Genomic DNA, 20,829 nt, shown 5'->3' with positions numbered 1-20,829 from the left:
CCTGTTCCTATACTCAAATCCTTTTGCTATGAATGCTAACATACCATTCGCCTTCTTCACGGCCTGTTGCACCTGCATGCCTACTTTTAATGACTGGTGTACCATGACACCCAGGTCTCGCTGCATCTCCCCCTTTCCTAATCGGCCACCATTCAGATAATAATCTACTTTCCTGTTTTTGCCACCAAAGTGGATAACCTCACATTTATCCACATTATACTGCATTATACTGTTATTGAAATAAATAAGATTATTAAGGGTTTGGACACGCTAGAGGCAGGAAATATGTTCCCAATGTTGGGGGAGTCCAGAACCAGGGGCCACACAGTTAAAGAATAAGGGGTCGGCCATTGAGAACGGAGATGAGGAAACACTTTTTCTCACAGAGTTGTGAGTCTGTGGAATTCTCTGCCTCAGAGGGCGGTGTTATCTGGATACTTTCAAGAGAGAGCTAGATAGGGCTCTTAAAGACAGCGGAGTCAGGGGATATGGGGAGAAGGCAGGAACGGGGTACTGATTGGGGATGATCAGCCACGATCGCATTGGTTGGCGGTGCTGGCTCGAAGGGCCGAATTGCCTCCTCCTGCACCGATTGTCTATTGACTAATTACATTAGTTGCAAGAAATGGGAGCTGTGTTCTTCTCTTTATCTGTGTCCAAGAACAGTACGTGACGTCTGAAGGACATTCAGTGGGAAATGGGGAACGCTTCTTGGGCAGGTTTTCTCTTTGTGCCCTGGAAAATATTTAGGCTCTGCCTCAGCCCACTCATTCCAAGGTTCGCTCTCGTTGGGAAACATTGCAGTAAATGATTGCAGTGTGGGTTACCCAACAGACGCTCTCAGTTTGGAACAGTTGCTGTCGTTCCCCCACACAGGCTGGGATTGGCACCGAGTTTCCTGGGGCTGCTTAGAGTGCGATTTGTTTCCCCCCACCCCCACCCCCGAAGGTCTTGCGACGATGTACCAAAGTATCTGGTCGTGGATGGTTTACGTCTTCGGGCTAACAATGCAGGCACTCTGGTACTGCGAGTACAATGACAAGGTGATGGCAGGAAGCCTCAACAAGACCCAGGTGAGAAAGATGTGTTCAGGCCCCTGACCCACTCTCCCCCGAGCTATGGCCCTGTCCCACGGTACGAGTTCATTGGTCTCCTAATCTGAGGAACGACATTCTTGCCATAGAGGGAGTACAGAGAAGGTTCACCAGACTGATTCCTGGGATGTCAGGACATTCATATGAAGAAAGACTCGGCTTGTACTCGCTAGAATTTAGAAGATTGAGGGGGGATCTTATAGAAACTTACAACATTCTTAAGGGGTTGGACAGGCTAGATGCGGGAAGATTGTTCCCGATGTTGGGGAAGTCCAGAACAAGGGGTCACAGTTTAAGGATAAGGGGGAAGTCTTTTAGGACCGAGATGAGGAAAACATTTTTTACACAGAGAGTGGTGAATCTGTGGAATTCTCTGCCACAGAAGGTAGTTGAGGCCACAGTTCATTGGCTATATTTAAGAGGGAGTTAGATGTGGCCCTTGTGACTAAAGGGATCAGGGGGTATGGAGAGAAGGCAGGTACAGGATACTGAGTTGGATGATCAGCCATGATCATATTGAATGGCGGTGCAGGCTCGAAGGGCCGAATGGCCTCTACTCCTGCACCTATTTTCTATGTTTCTATTCCAAGAGCTCTCCCGAGTTTACCCTGATTCGAACTCGGAGATTTACGGTAATGGCCGCTCGTCGGTACTCCGGGCTCTCGTGGACATTTTTCAACGTTGAAAAATCTTCACGAGTCTTCCCGTGCTTACCTGCCGTTAGCGAGTCTTCCCGAGTACCTGCCGTTAGCGTTACGAGCCGCTGAGAGACGTCCCCGAGCTCCGACGTACCCGCTACGTTCATTCTCCGCGCTTACCACGGGTTTGATTGTTTTTTAAACTCGGGAGAGCTCTTGGAATGAACTCGTACCGTGGGACAGGGTCATTCCTCACGAATTCTCCCGAGTTTTCCCCTTGATTCAACCTCGGAGAATGTCCGTAGGAGCCCGTAGCGAGTCGGTAGGAGGCCGTAGATATTTCGCAGCGGCTCGTAATGCCAGCCGTAGGTACTTGGGGCATCAGGTAAGTCGGGACGTTTTTTAAGCCTGTTGCAAAATGTCCAGGAGTAAAACAAATAGCCCCGAGCACCTACGGCTCGCATCTCCGAGTTTGAATCAAATGGCAAACCCAGGAGAATTCTTGAGCAACTCGGGAAAGTGGGACAGGGGCTTAAGAACGAACTGCAGACGCTGGATAAAAACGAAGGTAGGCACAAGAAAGCAGGAGTAACTCAGCGGGTGAGGCAGCATCGACGGAGAGAAGGAATGGGTGTACTGATTGGGGATGATCAACCTACATTCTTCAATTCCCTACCATTTACCATAGGACGTACATGGTAAATGGTAGGGAATTGAAGAATGTAGGTGAACAGAGGGATCTGGGAATAACTGTGCACAGTTCCCTGAAAGTGGAATCTCATGTAGATAGGGTGGTAAAGAAAGCTTTTGGTGTGCTGGCCTTTATAAATCAGAGCATTGAGTATAGAAGTTGGGATGTAATGTTAAAATTGTACAAGGCATTGGTGAGACCAATTCTGGAGTATGGGGTACAATTTTGGTCGCCTAATTATAGGAAGGATGTCAACAAAATAGAGAGAGTACAGAGGAGATTTACTAGAATGTTGCCTGGGTTTCAGCAACTAAGTTACAGAGAAAGGTTGAACAAGTTAGGGCTTTATTCTTTGGAGCGCAGAAGGTTAAGGGGGGACTTGATAGAGGTCTTTAAAATGATGAGAGGGATAGACAGAGTTGACGTGGAGAAGCTTTTCCCACTGAGAGTAGGGAAGATTCAAACAAGGGGACATGACTTGAGAATTAAGGGACTGAAGTTTAGGGGTAACATGAGGGGGAACTTCTTTACTCAGAGAGTGGTAGCTGTGTGGAATGAGCTTCCAGTGAAGGTGGTGGAGGCAGGTTCGTTTTTATCATTTAAAAATAAATTGGATAGTTATATGGACGGGAAAGGAATGGAGGGTTATGGTCTGAGCGCAGGTATATGGGACTAGGGGAGATTATGTGTTCGGCACGGACTAGAAGGGTCGAGATGGCCTGTTTCCGTGCTGTAATTGTTATATGGTTATATGGTTATATGATCACATTGAATGGTGGTACTGGCTCGAAGGGCCGAATGGCCTACTCCTGCACCTATTGTCTATTTATCTCTCAACGCTAACGGAATCAAGGGATATGGGGAGAATGCAGGAACAGGGTTGAGCATGATCAGCCATGTTCATATTGAATGGCGGTGCTGGCTCGAAGGGCCGAATGGCCTACTCCTGCACCTATTGTCTATGTTTCTATGTTATCCATCTCCTTGTAGAAATGTTTTTTAAACGTTGTGAAGGTGCCTGCCTCAACTACCTCCCCCGGCGATATATAGACACAAAACGCTGGAGTAACCCAGCGGGTCATGCAGCATCTCTGGAGCAAAGGAATAGGTGTCGTTTACTGAACACACCTGCAGAGCAGTCCTGAACTGCACTGGTGGCCCTCTGACTATCCTCAATCGGACTTTGCTGGCTTTACCTTGCACTAAATGGCCTATTGGACCATAAAGGGCACCTTGCCCTTATCATGTATCTGTACACTGTAAATGGCTCGATTGTAATCATGTGTTGTCTTACCGCTGACTGGTTAGCAAACAACAAAAGCTTTTCACTGTACCGAGGTACACGTGACAATACACTAAACTGTGACTATAAGTTTCGGGTCGAGACCCTTCTTCAGCAGCCCGTCTCGTATACATACCACCCTTTGTGTACAAACGTTGCCCCTCAGGTTCGTATTCAATCTCCCCCACCTCATCTTAAACCTGGTTCTTCACTCCCCTACTCTGGATGGGTACTCATGAAGGCAGATTACAAAAACAGGAAGGCAGATTACTATCTAAATGGTGTCAAATTGGGAAAAGAGGAAGTACAATGGGATCTGGGGGTCCTTGTTCATCAGTCACTGAAAGTAAGCATGCAGGTACAGCAGGCAGTGAAGAAAGCAAATGGCATGTTGGCCTTTATAACAAGAGGAGTTGAGTATAGGAGCAAAGAGGACCTTCTGCAGTTGTATAGGGCCCTAGTGAGACCACACCTGGAGTATTGTCAGCAGTTTTGGTCCTCTAATTTGAGGAAGGACATTCTTGCTATTGAGGGAGTGCAGTGCAGGTTTACAAGGTTAATTCCCGGGATGGCGGAACTGTCATATGCTGAGAGAATGGAGCGGCTGGGCTTGTACTCTGGAGTTTAGAAAGATGAGAGGGGATCTTATTGAAACATATAAGATCTTATTGAAACATATAAGATCTTATTGAAACATATAAGATCACCCCACCCTCGAGCTCCTCATCCTCCCTTTTTCCTTCCTGCTCCCCCCCCCCCACCCCCTATCAGTCTGAAGAAGGGTTTCGGCCCGAAACGTTGCCTATTTCCTTCACTCCATAGATGCTGCTGCACCCGCTGAGTTTCTCCAGCATTTTTGTGTACCTAAGATTATTAAGGGTTTGGACACGCTAGAGGCAAGAAACATGTTCCCGATGTTGGGGGAGTCCAGAACCAGGGGCCACACACACAGTTTAAGAATAAGGGGTAAGCCATTTAGAACGGAGACGAAGAAACACTTTTTCACCCAGAGAGTTGTGAGTCTGTGGAATTCTCTGCCTCAGAGGGCGGTGGAGGCAGATAATTCAAGAGAGAGCTAGATAGGGCTCCTAAAGATAGTGGAGTCAGGGGATATGGGGAGAAGGCAGGAACGGGGTACTGATTGTGGATGATCAGCCATGATCACATTTTGTGTCTAACTTTGATTTAAACTAGCATCTGCAGTTCTTTCCCACACAGAAAGCAGAGGGGGTTTAGATTTGGTTATATCAGCTGATGCACAGCCTCTCAGGCTGTGATATCACGTTACCTAACATCAGGCATCTGTCCCAAGGTCTTTAGCTGTGTACATGACAGGTCAGAGTGAGCTACTGATTACGGTAAGAGATTCAATGGCTTACACATAAACACTGCAGGTAAACACAGCCCGCTTCAAAAGAAAACATGCAGAATTCCCAAAAAGTTCATCTGCAAGTCGAACCACCAGCAAAACTAAGAAACTGATTGTGGAATTCGGAAGGGGTAGGATGGGGACCCACAGTCCCGTTTATATCAACGGGTCGATGGTGGAGAGGGTCAAGAGCTTCAAATTCCTGGGCGTGCACATCTCTGAAGATCTCTCCTGGTCCCAGCACACTGATGCAATTATAAAGAGAGCACATCAGCGCCTCTACTTCCTGAGAAGATTACGGAGAGTCGGCTTGTCAAGGAGGACTCTCTCGAACTTCTACAGGTACACAGTAGAGAGCATGCTGACCGGTTGCATCGTGGCTTGGTTCGGCAACACTTGAGCGCCCAGGAGCGGAAAAGGCTACAAGAAGTCGTAAACACTGCCCAGTCCATCATCGGCTCTGACCTCCCCACCATCGAGGGGATCTATCGCAGTTGCTGCCTCAAAAAGGCTGGCAGCATCATCAAGGACCCACACCATCCTGGCCACCCACTCATCTCCCTGCTACCTTCAGGTAGAAGGTACAGGAGCCTGAAATCTGCAACATCCAGGTTCAGGAATAGCTACTTCCCCACAGCCATCAGGCTATTAAACTCCTTAAACAAAACTCTGATCATTAATAGCCCATTGCACATTTATGTGTGTATATATATATATTCAATGGTATATGGACACACTGATCTGTTCTGTATTTATTTATGCTTACAATATTCTGTTGTGCTGAAGCAAAGCAAGAATTTAATTGTCCTATCTGGGACACATGACAATAAAGTCTCTTGAATCTTGAATCGGTAGTAACTAAAACAAACGCAATAGTAGCATTTAGCTTAGTTTTGTTAAAAGTGACAGCACAGGAAACAGGCCATTCGGCCCAACGGATCCGGGCCGACCAACGATCCCTGCACATTAACGCTACCCTACACCCACTAGGGACTATACGCACTAAACGCACCTGCGCGTGTTTGGAGTGTGGGAGGAAACTGAAGGTCTCGGAGAAAACCCACGCAGGTCACTGGGGAACTCCGCACAGTCGGGATCGGAAACCCCGGGGTCCCCGGCACGCAAGGCAGCAACTCTGCCGCTGCGCCACCCTTGGCCGCCCTCTGTCGAGAGGGCTTGCATTCGCGGGATGAAATGCTGAGACTCAAAACGGCACTGGTCAGGCGCCATTTGGAATGTGAAGAGATTACATCAAGAGATGAATCGGCCTCCACTGCCTTCTGTGGCGGAGAATTCCACAGATTCGCAACTCTCTGGGTGAAAAGGTTTTCCCACGTCTCAGTCCTAAATGGCCGACCCCGATCTATTCCCCTCATGGATTTTATACACAAAATAGAACAAAAAAAATACATAGTCTATCTCTTTGGGAAAACGGAATCAAGGGATATGGGGAGAAGGCAGGAACGGGGTACTGATCAGCCGTGATCACATTGGATGGCGGTGCTGGCTCGATGGGCTGAATGGCCCTGTTTTCCATGTTTCCATGTTTCTGTGTCTCTTCCCCCCTGCAGTATTCTGGCAAGTGGTACTTCATAATGATGGCGGCCGATTCGGAGAGCTCCTTGCTCAAGTTTGGTGCCGTGGACAGCGCCATCTTCCTCCTGACCCCGATGCAGGACAAGGGGAAGCTTCTGCTACGGGGAGAGTTTCGACTCAGCGAGTGAGTGCCTCACCGACATCGGGCCCCGCGGAACGTGGGCCCCGCCGACCCTGGACCCCTGCACCCGTGACCCCTGCACCCGTGACACCTGCACCCGTGACCCCTGCACCCGCGACCCCTGCACCCGCCACCCCTGCACTCGCGACCACTTCACCCACGACCTCTGCACCCGTGACCCCTGCACTCGCCACCCCTGCACCCGCGACCCCTGCACCCGTGACCACTGCACCCGCGACCACTTTACCCACGACCTCTGCACCCGTGACCCCTGCACCCGCGACCCCTGCACCCGCGACCACTTTACCCACGACCTCTGCACCCATGACCCCTGCACCCGCGACCCCTGCACCCGCCAACCCTGCACCCATGACCCATGACCCCTGCACCCGTGATCCCTGCACTCGCCACCCCTGCACCCGTGACCCCTGCACCCGCGATCACTTCACCCACGACCCCTGCACCCGTGACCCCTGCACCCATGACCCCTGCACCCGTGACCCCTGCACTCGCCACCCCTGCACCCGTGACCCCTGCACCCGCGATCACTTCACCCACGACCCCTGCACCCGTGACCTCTGCACCTGCGACCCCTGCATCCGGGAACCCTGCACTCGCCACCCCTGCATCCTTTAATCGTGGTCCACTCCAACCCCCTACCTCCACAGCCCCATCCCCTCCAACCCCCTTCCCTTCCAATCCCCTCCCTCTCCCCCTCCAACCCCCTCCTCCTCCCCCTCCCCTCCCTCCCCAACCCTCTCCCCTCTAGCGTGTCCAAATCTTTAACAATCTTATATGTTTCAATAAGAATCCCTCTCATCCTTCTAAACTCCAGAGTGTACAAGCCCAGCCGCTCCATTCTCTCAGCATATGACAGTCCCGCCATCCCGGGAATTAACCTACGCTGGGCTCCCCCAATAGCAAGAATGAACCTGGGTTCAATTGTTTGGGATTATGAGATGGTTCTGGATTTAGTGTTGGAGATGTGAGATGCTCTAGGTTCCACGCTTGGGGGATGACCCCAGGTTCAGTGAAAGGATTGGGAGAGGGGTGGGAGTTCATCTTTGCAAATCAGCAAGTTTGGATAGCAGTAACAGGATCTTTATAACAAGAGGAATCGAATATAGGAGCAAAGATGTCCTTCTGCAGTTGTACAGGGCCCTAGTGAGACCACACCTGGAGTATTGTGTGCAGTTTTGGTCCCCTAATTTGAGGAAGGACATTCTTGCTATTGAGGGAGTGCAGCGTAGGTTTACAAGGTTAATTCCCGGGATGGCGGGACTGTCATATGTTGATAGAATGGAGCGGCTGGGCTTGTATACTCTGGAATTTAGAAGGATGAGAGGTTATCTTATTGAAACATATAAGATTATTAAGGGTTTGGACACGCTCGAGGCAGGAAACATGTTCCCGATGTTGTGGAAGTCCAGAACCAGGGGCCACACAGTTTAAGAATAAGGAGTAAGCCATTTAGAACAGAGACGAGGAAACACTTTTTCACCCAGAGAGTTGTGAGTCTGTGGAATTCTCTGCCTCAGAGGGCGGTGGAGGCCGGTTCTCTGGATGCTTTCAAGAGAGAGCTAGATAGGGCTCTTTAAGAGACAAGAGTCAAGTCAAAAGAGTTTATTGCCATGTGTCCCAGATCGGACAATGAAATTCTTGCTTTGCTTCAGCACAACAGAATATTGTAGGCATGTGTACAGAACAGATCAGTGTGTCCATATGCCATAGACCATATAGATACACACATGAATAAACAGATAAAGTGTAATATTGAATTTCCTTTATTGTCATTCAGACCTTTCAGTCTGAATGAAATTTCGTGCCTGCAGTCATACATACAATAATACAATAATAGACAACAGAACAGACAATAAACACAAATTAACATCCACCACAGTGTATCCTCCAAGCACCTCCTCACTGTGGTGGAGGCAAACATCTTCGGGCTGCAGTCTCTTCCCTCCTCTTCTCCCTCTGCGCTGAGGCGATTCCCCACTGGGCGATGGTACAAACAGTCCCGCGGCTCACCGAACCCCACAAACGGGCCGGCTCAAACACCGCGGCCCGGGGTGGTCGAAGCTGCCGCCCTCCAGTCCAGGTCCCCGGACTCAGGTCACCGCCACCAGAACGCCGTCCCAGCCACCGGAGCACTGTTCCAGCCCCTAGCCGGATCGCCCTCACGTGAGTGCCGTTCCACCCTCGAGCTGGGCCGCTCCGACGGGAGCGCCGTTCCTCCCTCGGGCTGGGCCGCTCCGACGGGAGTGCCGTTCCTCCCTCTGGCTGGGCCGCTCCGATGGGAGCGCCGTTCCTCCCTCGGGCTGGGCCGCCCTCACGGGAGCGTCACAGCCCCTCACGGGAGCACCGTTCCAGCCCCGAGCCGGGCCGCCCTCACGGGAGCGAGCCCAGGGCAAGTCCTGACAGGCTCTGCCTCCGGAGCCTCGAGGTCGCCAGCTCCGCCATTAGGCCTCAGCGCAGACGGAGGCAGAGAAGGGGGATACGACAAAAAAGTCGTATTCCCCCGAAGGGAGAGACAGCAAGCCCCGTTTCACCCCCCACACACATAAACACCACCTAAAAAAAACAAAAACTTAGCTAGACAAAACGAAAAAAACAACACAAAAAAGTAAAAACAAACGGACTGCAGGCGAGCCGCAGCCGTTCACCAGCTCCGCCACTTCCGGATGGATGAATAGGCTGTTTATCTGTTTATTTATGTGTGTATATATATATGGTGCAATAGGCTGTTCTAGTTCAGAGATTGTTTGAAGTTGTGTTTAATAGCCTGATGGCTGTGGGGAAGCAGCTATTCCTGAACCTGGATGTTGCAGATTTCAGGCTCCTGTACCTTCTACCTGAAGGCAGCGGGGAGATGAGTGTGTGGCCAGGATGGTGTGGATCCTTGATGATGCTGGCAGAGTGATAGTGGAGTCGGGGGATATGGGGAGAAGGCAGGAACGGGGTACTGATTGGGGACGATCAGCCGTGATCACAGTGAACGGCGGTGTTGGCTCGACGGGCCGAATGGCCTACTCCTGCAGCTGTGGTCCCTCTGTGAGCGTTTGGGGGGTGGGAGAAGGTGGGAGGTTGGGTCTTTGGTGATGACTAACCAGGAACATGTTCTGCCCTTGGCCCCCACAGTACGCTGAACTGTATGCCGCGCCAGTGGACCTACCACATCAGCAACAAGACAGAGGAGATGGTCCTGGAGGGTGAGAAGCTCCACCCCTCGTCCCCAATCAAAAGATTTAGTTTTATTTTATTTTTTTGTTTTAGAGATACAGCGCGGAAACAGGCCCATCGGCCCGCACCAGGCAGCCTATCCCCGCACACCAACACTATCCTACACACACTAGGGGCAATTTCACACAGACACCAAGCCAATATACCTACAGACCTGGAGTCAGGTGGTCAGGCAACCTTGGCTGCAACCTTCCGCCCCCCCATTGACGAACTGTACACGGCAAGGGCCAGGAAGCGAGCGGGACAACATCATTGGGACGACAGATGGCACAATGGGCTAAGTGTTCGGCTGGCAACCGGAAGGTAGCCGGTTCGAATCCCGCTTGGAGTGCATACTGTCGTTGTGTCCTTGGGCAAGACACTTCACCCACCTTTGCCTGTGTGTGAATGTGTGTGAGTGATTGGTGGTGGTCGGAGGGGCCGTAGGCGCAGATTGGCAGCCACGCTTCCGTCAGTCTGCCAAAGGGCAGCTGTGTCTACAGAAGTAGCTTACCACCACCGAGTGTGACTGAGGAGTGAATGAATAATGCGATGTAAAGCGCCTTGAGTATTAGAAAGGCGCTATATAAATCCCATCCATCATCATCATCATCATCATCTCTGACCCCTCTCACCCTGGCCACAAACTCTTTGAATCACTTCCCCCTGGAAGGCGACTCCGGACAGTCAAAGCTGCCACAGCCAGACATAAAAACAGCTTTTATCCCACGAGTAGTAGCTCTACTCAATAACCAAAAATCTGTAGCCCCCTTTTGCTCTGGTATTTTGTTTAATTCACATGTTTAATCGATAATAACCATATAACAATTACAGCATGGAAACAGGCCATCTCGACCCTTCTAGACCGTGCCGAACACGTATTCTCCCCTAGTCCCATATACCTGCGCTCGGACCATAACCCTCCATTCCTTTCCCGTCCATATAACTATCCAATTTATTTTTAAATGATAAAAACGAACCTGCCTCCACCACCTTCACTGGAAGCTCATTCCACACAGATAATGTTTTATTATTAATGTTTAATGTTTTATGTGTCATTCCTAACTGTCACTGTATGTCGTGTTGTCACTTACGGGCGGAGCACCAAGGCAAATTCCTTGTATGTGAATACTTGGCCAATAAACTTATTCATTCATTCGTTCATACCTGCTCCATGGTTGGATAGTCGGCGACTAAACCGTCTCCCCCACCTGGTTTGCCAGGTGAGGACTATAGACAGTAGGTGCAGGAGTAGGCCATTCAGCCCTTCGAGCCAGCACCACCATTCAAGGTGATCATGGCTGATCATCCACAATCAGTACCCCGTCCCTGCCTTCTCCCCATATCCCCTGACTCCGCTATCTTTAAGCCCTATCTAGCTCTCTCTTGAAAGCATCCAGAGAACCGGCCTCCACCGCCCTCTGAGGCAGAGAATTCCACAGATTCACAACTCTCTGTGTGAAAAAGTGTTTCCTTGTCTCCGTCCTCGTCCTCCTCCTCCTCCTCCTCCTCCTCCTCCTCCTCCTCCTCCTCCTCCTCCTCCTCCTCCTCCTCCTCCTCCTCCTCCTCCTCCTCCTCCTCCTCCTCCTCCTCCCTCCTCCTCCTCCTCCTCCTCCTCCTCCTCCTCCTCCTCCTCCTCCTCCTCCTCCTCCTCCTCCTCCTGTAGCAGCAGTCAAATACGGGACAAGGGCGAAAGCAATTTAGCCCAATATACGGGATGTCCCGGCTAATACGGGACAGTTGGCAACCCTGTGTCACACGCTATCCCCCCCCCCCCCCCCTCCCACCCCACCGTGCAACTCGTTGGTGAGGCTTGTATCTTACACACTACTTCTCTCTCCTACTTCATCGAAGGACGTCCAGACCAAAAGACGGAGATCTTTGTGAAGGATGGCAATGATTACATTATGCTGCTGGAGATACAGGATGAAGGAATGGAAAAATTCAAGAGGTTGATGCTTTACGGTGAGATTTCAGTATAGGAGTAAAGAGGTCGTTCTGCAGTTGTACAGGGCTCTGGTGAGACCACATCTGGAGTATTGTGTACAGTTTTGGTCTCCTCATTTGAGGAAGGACATCCTTGTGATTGAGGCAGTGCAGCGTAGGTTCACCAGATTGATCCCTGGGATGGTGGGACTGTCATATGAGGAAAGATTGAAAAGACTAGGCTTGTATTCACTGGAGTTTAGAAGGATGAGGGGGATCTTATAGAAACATATACAATTATAAAAGGACTGGACAAGCTAGATGCAGGAAAACTCCAGAGTATACAAGCCCAGCCGCTCCATTCTCTCAGTATATGACAGTCCCGCCATCCCGGGAATTAACCTGGTGAACCTACGCTGCACTCCCTCAATAGCAAGAATGTCCTTCCTCAAATTAGGGGACCAAAACTGCACACAATACTCCAGGTGTGGTCGCACTAGGGCCCTGTAAAACCAAAGGACATAGGTTGAAGGTGAAGGGGAAAAGAGGCCATCTTGCAGTTCTTGGTTTCTTGGTCCTCCAAAAATATTCCAAATGGAATTTAAACTGGAGGTGGGGGAGGGTGGACTTCAGGAAAATGGTTCTTTTTTCTCCAAGAAGAGCTACCTTAAATTTTGTTGCGTCTGGTTGGGTAACTATGGTTGGGTGAAGACTATTCCATGCTTTAATACTGCGTGGGAAGAATGAATTGCTGTATATATATATGTCATATATATATATGAAGAAAGACTGGATAGACTCGGTTTGTACTCGCTAGAATTTAGAAGATTGAGGGGGGATCTTATAGAAACTTACACAATTCTTAAGGGGTTGGACAGGCTAGATGCAGGAAGATTGTTCCCGATGTTAGGGAAGTTCAGAACAAGGGGTCACAGTTTAAGGATAAAAGGGAAATCTTTTAGGACCGAGATGATGAAAACTTTTTTCACACAGAGAGTGGTGAACCTGTGGAATTCTCTCCCGCAGAAGGTAGTTGAGGCCAGTTCATTGGCTATATTTAAGAGGGAGTTAGATGTGGCCCTTGTGGCTAATGGGATCAGGGGGTATGGAGAGAAGGCAGGTACGGGATACTGAGTTGGATGATCAGCCATGATCATATTGAATGGCGGTGCAGGCTCGAAGGGCCGAATGGCCTACTCCTGCACCTAATGTCTATGTTTCTATGTTTCTATGTCATATGAGGAAAGATTGAAAAGACTAGGCTTGTATTCACTGGAGTTTAGAAGGATGAGGGGGGATCTCATTGAAACATATAAAACCATAAAAGGACTGGACAAGCTAGATGCAGGAAAAATGTTCCCAATGTTGGGCGAGTCCAGAACCAGGGGCCACAGTCTTAGAATAAACGGGAGGCCATTTAAGACTGAGGTGAGAAAAAACTTTTTCGCCCAGAGAGTTGTGAATTTGTGGAATTCCCTGCCGCAGAGGGCAGTGGAGGGCAAATCACTGGATGGATTTAAGAGAGAGTTAGATAGAGGTTAGTGGAATCAGGGGATATGGGGAGAAGGCAGGCACGGGTTATTGATTGGGGACGAGCAGCCATGATCACATTGAATGGCGGTGCTGGCTCGAAGGGCCGAATGGCCTCCTCCTGCACCGATTGTCTATTGTCTGTTGTGTGTGTAGGATAGTGCGAGTGTGCCGGGCGATCGCTGGTCAGCGCAGACCCAGTGGGCCGAAGGGCCTGTTCCCCCCCCCGCTGTAAGTGGAGCCAGGTGACAATAGGCAGGGGCGGTAAAGCCAGGGTTTGAGTTCTTCTCACTCACTCTCTCTCCTCTCCTGACACAGGGAGGTCCCCGTCTTTGACCGACGACATGCGGAGGGAAGTGGAACATCGCGCCTACTGCCTGGACCTGACAGCCCACCTCGTGCTGCAGCAAGCCCAGCGTGAGTCAATATTAGCCCCCCCTCCGTGACGCGCTGGTCAACCTGAGGAGCACCTTCAGCAACAGACTGGTTCCACCAAGATGCAGCACAGAACGCCACAGGAGATCCTTCTTCCCTGTGGCTATCAAACTGTACAACTCCTCCCCCTTCTGTCGTGGGGTGGACCGACAACCCTTCTCTCTCCCCCACCCCCCAAAATCTTTGCATATCCCCCAAGCAAGTTCTTCTGCAGATGTATTCCTGGGATGTCAGGACTTTCATATGAAGAAAGACTGGATAGACTCGGCTTGTACTCGCTAGAATTTAAAAGATTGAGGGGGGATCTTATAGAAACTCACAATATTCTTAAGGGGTTGGACAGGCTAGATGCAGGAAGATTGTTCCCGATGTTGGGGAAATCCAGAACAAGGGGTCACAGTTTAAGGATAAGGGGGAAATCTTTTAGGACCGAGATGAGGAAAAAAATTTTCACACAGAGAGTGGTGAATCTGTGGAATTCTCTGCCGCAGAAGGTAGTTGAGGCCACAGTTCATTGGCTATATTTAAGAGGGAGTTAGATGTGGCCCTTGTGGCTGAAGGGATCAGGGGGTATGGAGAGAAGGCAGGGATGGGATACTGAGTTGGATGATCAGCCATGATTATATTGAATGGCGGTGCAGGCTCAAAGGGCCGAATGGCCTACTCCTGCACCTATTTTCTATGTTTCTATGTCATATGAGGAAAGATTGAAAAGACTAGGCTTGTAGTCACTGGAGTTTTGAAGGATGAGGGGGAGAGGGGGGGGATCTCATTGAAACATATAAAACCATAAAAGGATTGGGCCCTAGTGAGAACACATATGGAGTATTGTGTGCAGTTTTGGTCCCCTAATTTGAGGAAGGACATTCTTGCTATTGAGGGAGTGCAGCGTAGGTTCACCAGGTTAATTCCCGGGATGGCGGGACTGTCATATGCTGAGAGAATGGAGCAGGTTGGCTTGTAGACTCTGGAGTTCACATGTAAATGTAAGCATGTAGGTACAGCAGGCAGTGAAGAAAGCCAATGGCATGTTGGACTTCATAACAAGAGGAGTTGAGTACAGGAGCAAAGAGGTCCTTCTGCAGTTGTACAGGGCCCTAGTGAGACCACACCTGGAGTATTGTGTGCAGTTTTGGTCCCCTAATTTGAGGAAGGACATTCTTGCTATTGAGCAAAGATCCTATAGCGAGCAAGATAGACCACTTGACGAAAAAGACATAGTACGGTCATGGGCAGATTCATGGGTAATTTTCGGCCCCATTTCCGTAACCGGCTTCCGTCTTTGCTTCCGGCTCCACACTCGCATACAAAGATCTTTGATTGAGGGAGTGCAGCGTAGGTTCACAAGGTTAATTCCCGGGATGGCGGGACTGTCATATGCTGAGAGAATGGAGCGGCTGGGCTTGTATACTCTGCAGTTTAGAAGGATGAAAGGCAATCTTATTGAAACATATAAGATTATTAAGGTACACAAAATTGCTGGAGAAACTCAGCGGGTGCAGCAGCATCTATGGAGCGAAGGAAATAGGCGACGTTTCGGGCCGAAACCCTTCTTCAGATTATTAGTAAGATTATTAAGGGTTTGGACGCACTAGAGGCAGGAAACATGTTCCCGATGTTGGGGGAGTCCAGAACCAGGGGCCACACAGGTTAAGAATAGGAGGTAAGCCTTATTTAGAACGGAGACGAGGAAACACTTTTTCTCACAGAGAGTTGTGAATCTGTGGAATTCTCTGCCTCAGAGGGCGGTGGAGGCCGGTTCTCTGGATACTTTCAAGAGAGAGCTAGATAGGGCTCTTAAAGATAGCGGAGTCAGGGGATATGGGGAGAAGGCAGGAACGGGGTACTGATTGTGGATGATCAGCCATGATCACAGTGAATGGCGGTACTGGCTCGAAAGGCTGAATGGCCTACTCCTGTACCTCTGTCGCTATGCCTATGTATCTTTGAGTCCGCACCGACCAGCGATCCCCGCTCATTAACACTATCGTACACACACTAGGGACAATTTACACATACACCTATTAACCTACAAACCTGTACGTCTTTGGAGTGCGGGAGGAAACCAAAGATATCGGAGAAAACCCACTTGGTTTCCTGGGGAGAGCGTGCAAACTCCGCACAGACAGCACCCGTAGTCGGGATGGAACCCGGGTCTCCGGCGCTGCATTCGCTGTAAGGCAGCAACTCTACCGCTGAACCACCGTGACTGCGGCTTTATTCCAAAACAGTGATTGTTTTTCCCCTTTCTTCCCGCAGCTCCGTGCGAGATTTCCTGAGGCCTTAGGTCCACCTCGGCCAACAATACCACCCGAGGACATCCCAAGCGAACATCTTCATCCACGCTCGATGCTCGGCCCCTTGTGGTGTGAAAGGCTCGTTAGCATTCCCATTCGTTAGTGATTAGGTTTTACTGGGCAAATAATTTAGGTTTGTTTTTATTCGGGTACAGATATATTAAAAAAAAGAGCAAATTCAAATTTCCCTTCAGGAGCAGAATCAGGCCATTCGGCCCATCTCGTCCACTCCGCCATTCAATCGCGGCTGATCTATCTCTCCCTCCTAACCCCATTCCCCTGCCCTCTCCCCCATAACCCCTGACACCCGCACTAATCGAGAGTCTGCCATTTGGGTCAGGGATGGATTATGTCATTTGCTTAAACAAGAGGTCTTCGGACATTATTTCGACCTTTCCTTGCTTGCCGTGACAACATTCCCGTCACAGAGGCGCAGCGGTAGAGTTGCTGCCTCACAGTGCCGGAGACCCGGGTTCGATCCCGACTACGGGTGCTGTCTGTACGGAGTTTGCACGTTCTCCCCGTGACCTGCGTGGGTTTTTCTCCGAGATCTTCGGTTTCCTCCCACGCTCCAGAGACGTGCAGGTTTGTCGGTTAATTGGCTTGGTGTAAATGTAAAAATTGTCCCTAGTGGGTGTGGGATAGTATTAGTGTGCGGGGATCGCTGGTCGGCACGGACCTGGTGGGCTGAAGGGCCTGTTTCCACGCTGTATCTCTAAACTAAACGAAAGCAAATGACCCCAATAGTCGACCTGTGTGTTCTCTGGTGGAGTCATAGAGGCAGAGGCATGCAGCACCAAAACAGGCCCTTCGGCCCCTCGAGCCCATGCTGACCAAGGTGACCCATCATCACCAGGCCCACGTTTGACCCATAACCCTCCAACTCCTAGAGAGACACAGAGTGCTGGAGCAACTCAGCGGGACAGGCAGCGTCTCCGGAGAGAAGGAACGGGCGGCGTTTTTGGGATCGAGTCACTTCTTCAAACCTTTCCCATCTAAATGCCTTTTAAATGCTGCGGGATTATGGCTCTCCGGCCCCTAGTTAAGGGAAAAGCACGAAGTGCTGGAGTAACTCAGCGGGTCAGGCAGCATCTCTGGAGGACGTGGATAGGCGACGTCACAGATCCAGCGTAGGTGGGGAATCTTTCTCCCCCCTTCTGTTCCATGCCCTCTATGATTAAAAAAAAACTTCTCCCTCTCGTTTAAAGTTATGCCCCCTTAGTATTTTATTTGGCTATCCTGGGTAAAGATTCTGTCTGGCATTTAATAATAATAATAATAATACATTTTATTTAATGGGCGCCTTTCAGACATCTCAAGGACACCTTATATAGTAATCGGAATAAAAACATATAATCGGAATAGAACAAGTAATAAAGACATCACAGAGACACAAATTAAAAACAGATTTCAATCCAAAAACAGAAAATCAAAAACACAGTTTAGGGTCTCGACCCGAAACGTCAACCATTCCTTCTCTGCAGAGATGCTGCCTGTCCCGCTGAGTTACGGGCCTGTCCCATGTGGTCGCCATTTGCGCGTCATATGTAAAATAGGTCGACGCGTCGCGATGCGCGACGTCGCGCGCAAATCACGCGTCATCAGCCGTCTGGTTCGCGTGACGTCATTAGAATACCCCGCGGCGCGCGGCAGGACGTTGGCGCGAGGACGTTGGCGCACGTTGACGCGATACACGTGAGACGTCGGGATGCCAGCGTACGACGCCAATGCGCCAGCGTGCGTATCCAATACGTACGCAAAACGTCACGCAGGTGGCGAGCGAGGATTTTATTCCAGTACTAAATCCTGTAGCGCCGCGCGATACTGTGCACCACCGCATACGATTCCATGAGCATCCCCACGCGTCACCACGCATCAACCTAATTTACATACAACGCGTAAATGGGGCGCAAATGACAGCCAAATAGGACAGGCCATTTATTCTATCGTTTTGCCTCCCTGAATTTTATATACTTCAATCAGGACTCTCTTGAACATCCAGCATTGGAGGGACAATATTCCCAAGTCTGTCCAAGCCTCTCCCTGTAGCCAATACAAATATCAGCCCAGACTGTGGGCTGCGCCTTCAAAGAACCGTGACCAAATTTGACAAAAAGGTTTTTATTTTTCATTAAACAGTGTGTTAATTCCACTTGCTTGTCTCGTGATCTTTTTAAATCTGAACAATGGACAGACACAAAATGGGGTGACTAGTGGGGTACAGCAAGGCTCGGTGCCGGGACCAGCAGTGACTAGTGGGGTACCGCAAGGCTCGGTGCTATGACCAGCCATGGCCGTTCGAAGGGAGGTGGGGGGGGGGGGGGTGCGTTGGGTGCGACACCCTAAGAAAAAATCACCAAAAAAAAATCGGGGGAAAAAAAAAACATTCTCTCCCCTTCCCCCTCTCCCTTTCCCCCTCTCTACTTCCCTCTCTCCTCTTCCCTCTCCCCAACCCCAGTGTGATGTGAGACACATTGAGTGTGTTGCCGCTGCGGGTAGGTGGTGTCCAGAGGCAGCTCCTCTCCCTGTCTGTGTCCCTGTCTGTGTCCAGATCCCCCTCTGTGTCCCTGTGTCCAGATCCCCCTCTGTGTCCCTGTCTGTGTCCAGATCCTCCTCTGTGTCCCTGTGTCCAGATCCCCCTCTGTGTCCCTGTGTCCAGATCCCCCTCTGTGTCCCTGTGTCCAGATCCCCCTCTGTGTCCAGATCCCCCTCTATGTCCCTGTGTCCAGATCCCCCTCTATGTCCCTGTGTCCAGATCCCCCTCTGTGTCCCTGTGTCCAGATCCCCCTCTGTGTCCGTGTCCAGATCCCCCTCTGTGTCCAGATCCCCCCCTATGTCCCTGTGTCCAGATCCCCCTCTATGTCCCTATGTCCAGATCCCCCTCTGTGTCCCTGTGTCCAGATCCCCCTCTGTGTCCCTGTGTCCAGATCCCCCTCTGTGTCCCTGTGTCCAGATCCCCCTCTGTGTCCCTGTGTCCCTGTGTCCAGATCCCCCTCTGTGTCCCTGTGTCCAGATCCTCCTCTGTGTCCCTGTGTCCAGATCCCCCTCTGTGTCCAGATCCCCCTCTGTGTCCCTGTGTCCAGATCCTCCTATGTGTCCCTGTGTCCAGATCCTCCTCTGTGTCCCTGTGTCCAGATCCCCCTCTGTGTCCCTGTGTCCCTGTGTCCAGATCCCCCTCTGTGTCCCTGTGTCCAGATCCTCCTCTGTGTCCCTGTGTCCCTGTGTCCAGATCCTCCTCTGTGTCCCTGTGTCCAGATCCCCCTCTGTGTCCCTGTGTCCAGATCCCCCTCTGTGTCCCTGTGTCCCTGTGTCCAGATCCCCCTCTGTGTCCCTGTGTCCAGACCCCCCTCTGTGTCCCTGTGTCCAGATCCTCCTCTGTGTCCCTGTGTCCAGATCCCCCTCTGTGTCCCTGTGTCCCTGTGTCCAGATCCTCCTCTGTGTCCCTGTGTCCAGATCCCCCTCTGTGTCCCTGTGTCCCTGTGTCCAGATCCCCCTCTGTGTCCCTGTGTCCCTGTGTCCAGATCCTCCTCTGTGTCCCTGTGTCCAGATCCCCCTCTGTGTCCAGATCCCCCTCTGTGTCCCTGTGTCCAGATCCTCCTATGTGTCCCTGTGTCCAGATCCTCCTCTGTGTCCCTGTGTCCAGATCCCCCTCTGTGTCCCTGTGTCCCTGTGTCCAGATCCCCCTCTGTGTCCCTGTGTCCAGATCCTCCTCTGTGTCCCTGTGTCCAGATCCCCCTCTGTGTCCCTGTGTCCAGATCCCCCTCTGTGTCCCTGTGTCCCTGTGTCCAGATCCCCCTCTGTGTCCCTGTGTCCAGACCCCCCTCTGTGTCCCTGTGTCCAGATCCTCCTCTGTGTCCCTGTGTCCAGATCCCCCTCTGTGTCCCTGTGTCCCTGTGTCCAGATCCCCCTCTGTGTCCCTGTGTCCCTGTCCAGATCCTCCTCTGTGTCCCTGTGTCCAGATCCTCCTCTGTGTCCCTGTGTCCAGATCCTCCTCTGTGTCCCTGTGTCCAGATCCCCCTCTGTGTCCCTGTGTCCCTGTGTCCAGATCCCCCTCTGTGTCCCTGTGTCCCTGTGTCCAGATCCTCCTCTGTGTCCCTGTGTCCAGATCCCCCTCTGTGTCCCTGTGTCCAGATCCTCCTCTGTGTCCCTGTGTCCCTGTGTCCAGATCCCCCTCTGTGTCCCTGTGTCCCTGTGTCCAGATCCTCCTCTGTGTCCCTGTGTCCAGATCCCCCTCTGTGTCCCTGTGTCCAGATCCTCCTCTGTGTCCCTGTGTCCCTGTGTCCAGATCCCCCTCTGTGTCCCTGTGTCCCTGTGTCCAGATCCCCCTCTGTGTCCCTGTGTCCCTGTGTCCAGATCCCCCTCTGTGTCCCTGTGTCCCTGTGTCCAGATCCTCCTCTGTGTCCCTGTGTCCAGATCCTCCTCTGTGTCCCTGTGTCCAGATCCTCCTCTGTGTCCCTGTGTCCCTGTGTCCAGATCCCCCTCTGTGTCCCTGTGTCCCTGTGTCCAGATCCCCCTCTGTGTCCCTGTGTCCCTGTGTCCAGATCCCCCTCTGTGTCCCTGTGTCCCTGTGTCCAGATCCTCCTCTGTCCCTGTGTCCAGATCCTCCTCTATGTCCCTGTCCAGATCCT

General features: G+C 51.1%; 2 protein-coding genes across 2 annotated transcripts in view; one reads left to right on the top strand and one right to left on the bottom strand.

Annotated features, from left to right (window-relative positions):
• Positions 1 to 7,525, bottom strand: part of bag6 (BAG cochaperone 6) — a 57,826-nt gene extending 50,301 nt beyond the window's left edge. The window contains exon 1 of the mRNA XM_033016281.1: positions 7,514 to 7,525. The gene's annotated coding sequence lies outside the window, so the exon portion shown is untranslated. The remainder of the gene's footprint in view (positions 1 to 7,513) is intronic.
• On the top strand, positions 774 to 16,384 carry apom (apolipoprotein M). The gene is made up of 6 exons (XM_033016283.1): positions 774 to 1,073; positions 6,646 to 6,794; positions 9,933 to 10,003; positions 11,868 to 11,978; positions 13,788 to 13,886; positions 16,164 to 16,384. The coding sequence occupies exons 1-6, from the start codon at positions 960 to 962 to the stop codon at positions 16,181 to 16,183; spliced, it is 564 nt and encodes a 187-aa protein (XP_032872174.1). The 5' UTR covers positions 774 to 959; the 3' UTR covers positions 16,184 to 16,384.
• Positions 16,385 to 20,829: the final 4,445 nt, after the last annotated feature.

This window comes from Amblyraja radiata, unplaced genomic scaffold, assembly GCF_010909765.2.
Source record: "Amblyraja radiata isolate CabotCenter1 unplaced genomic scaffold, sAmbRad1.1.pri S36, whole genome shotgun sequence".
NCBI lineage: Eukaryota > Metazoa > Chordata > Chondrichthyes > Rajiformes > Rajidae > Amblyraja > Amblyraja radiata.
Note: the sequence above shows the minus strand (reverse complement) of the source record. Positions and strands in the feature narration are given on the sequence as shown.

Coding starts and splice junctions, on each gene's coding strand:
- apom (XM_033016283.1), top strand. CDS start 960: ATGTACCAAAGTATCTGGTCGTGGATGGTTTACGTCTTCGGGCTAACA. Junction 10,004..11,867: donor AGAGGAGATGGTCCTGGAGG/GTGAGAAGCTCC, acceptor ACTTCATCGAAG/GACGTCCAGACCAAAAGACG. Junction 13,887..16,163: donor CGTGCTGCAGCAAGCCCAGC/GTGAGTCAATAT, acceptor TTCTTCCCGCAG/CTCCGTGCGAGATTTCCTGA.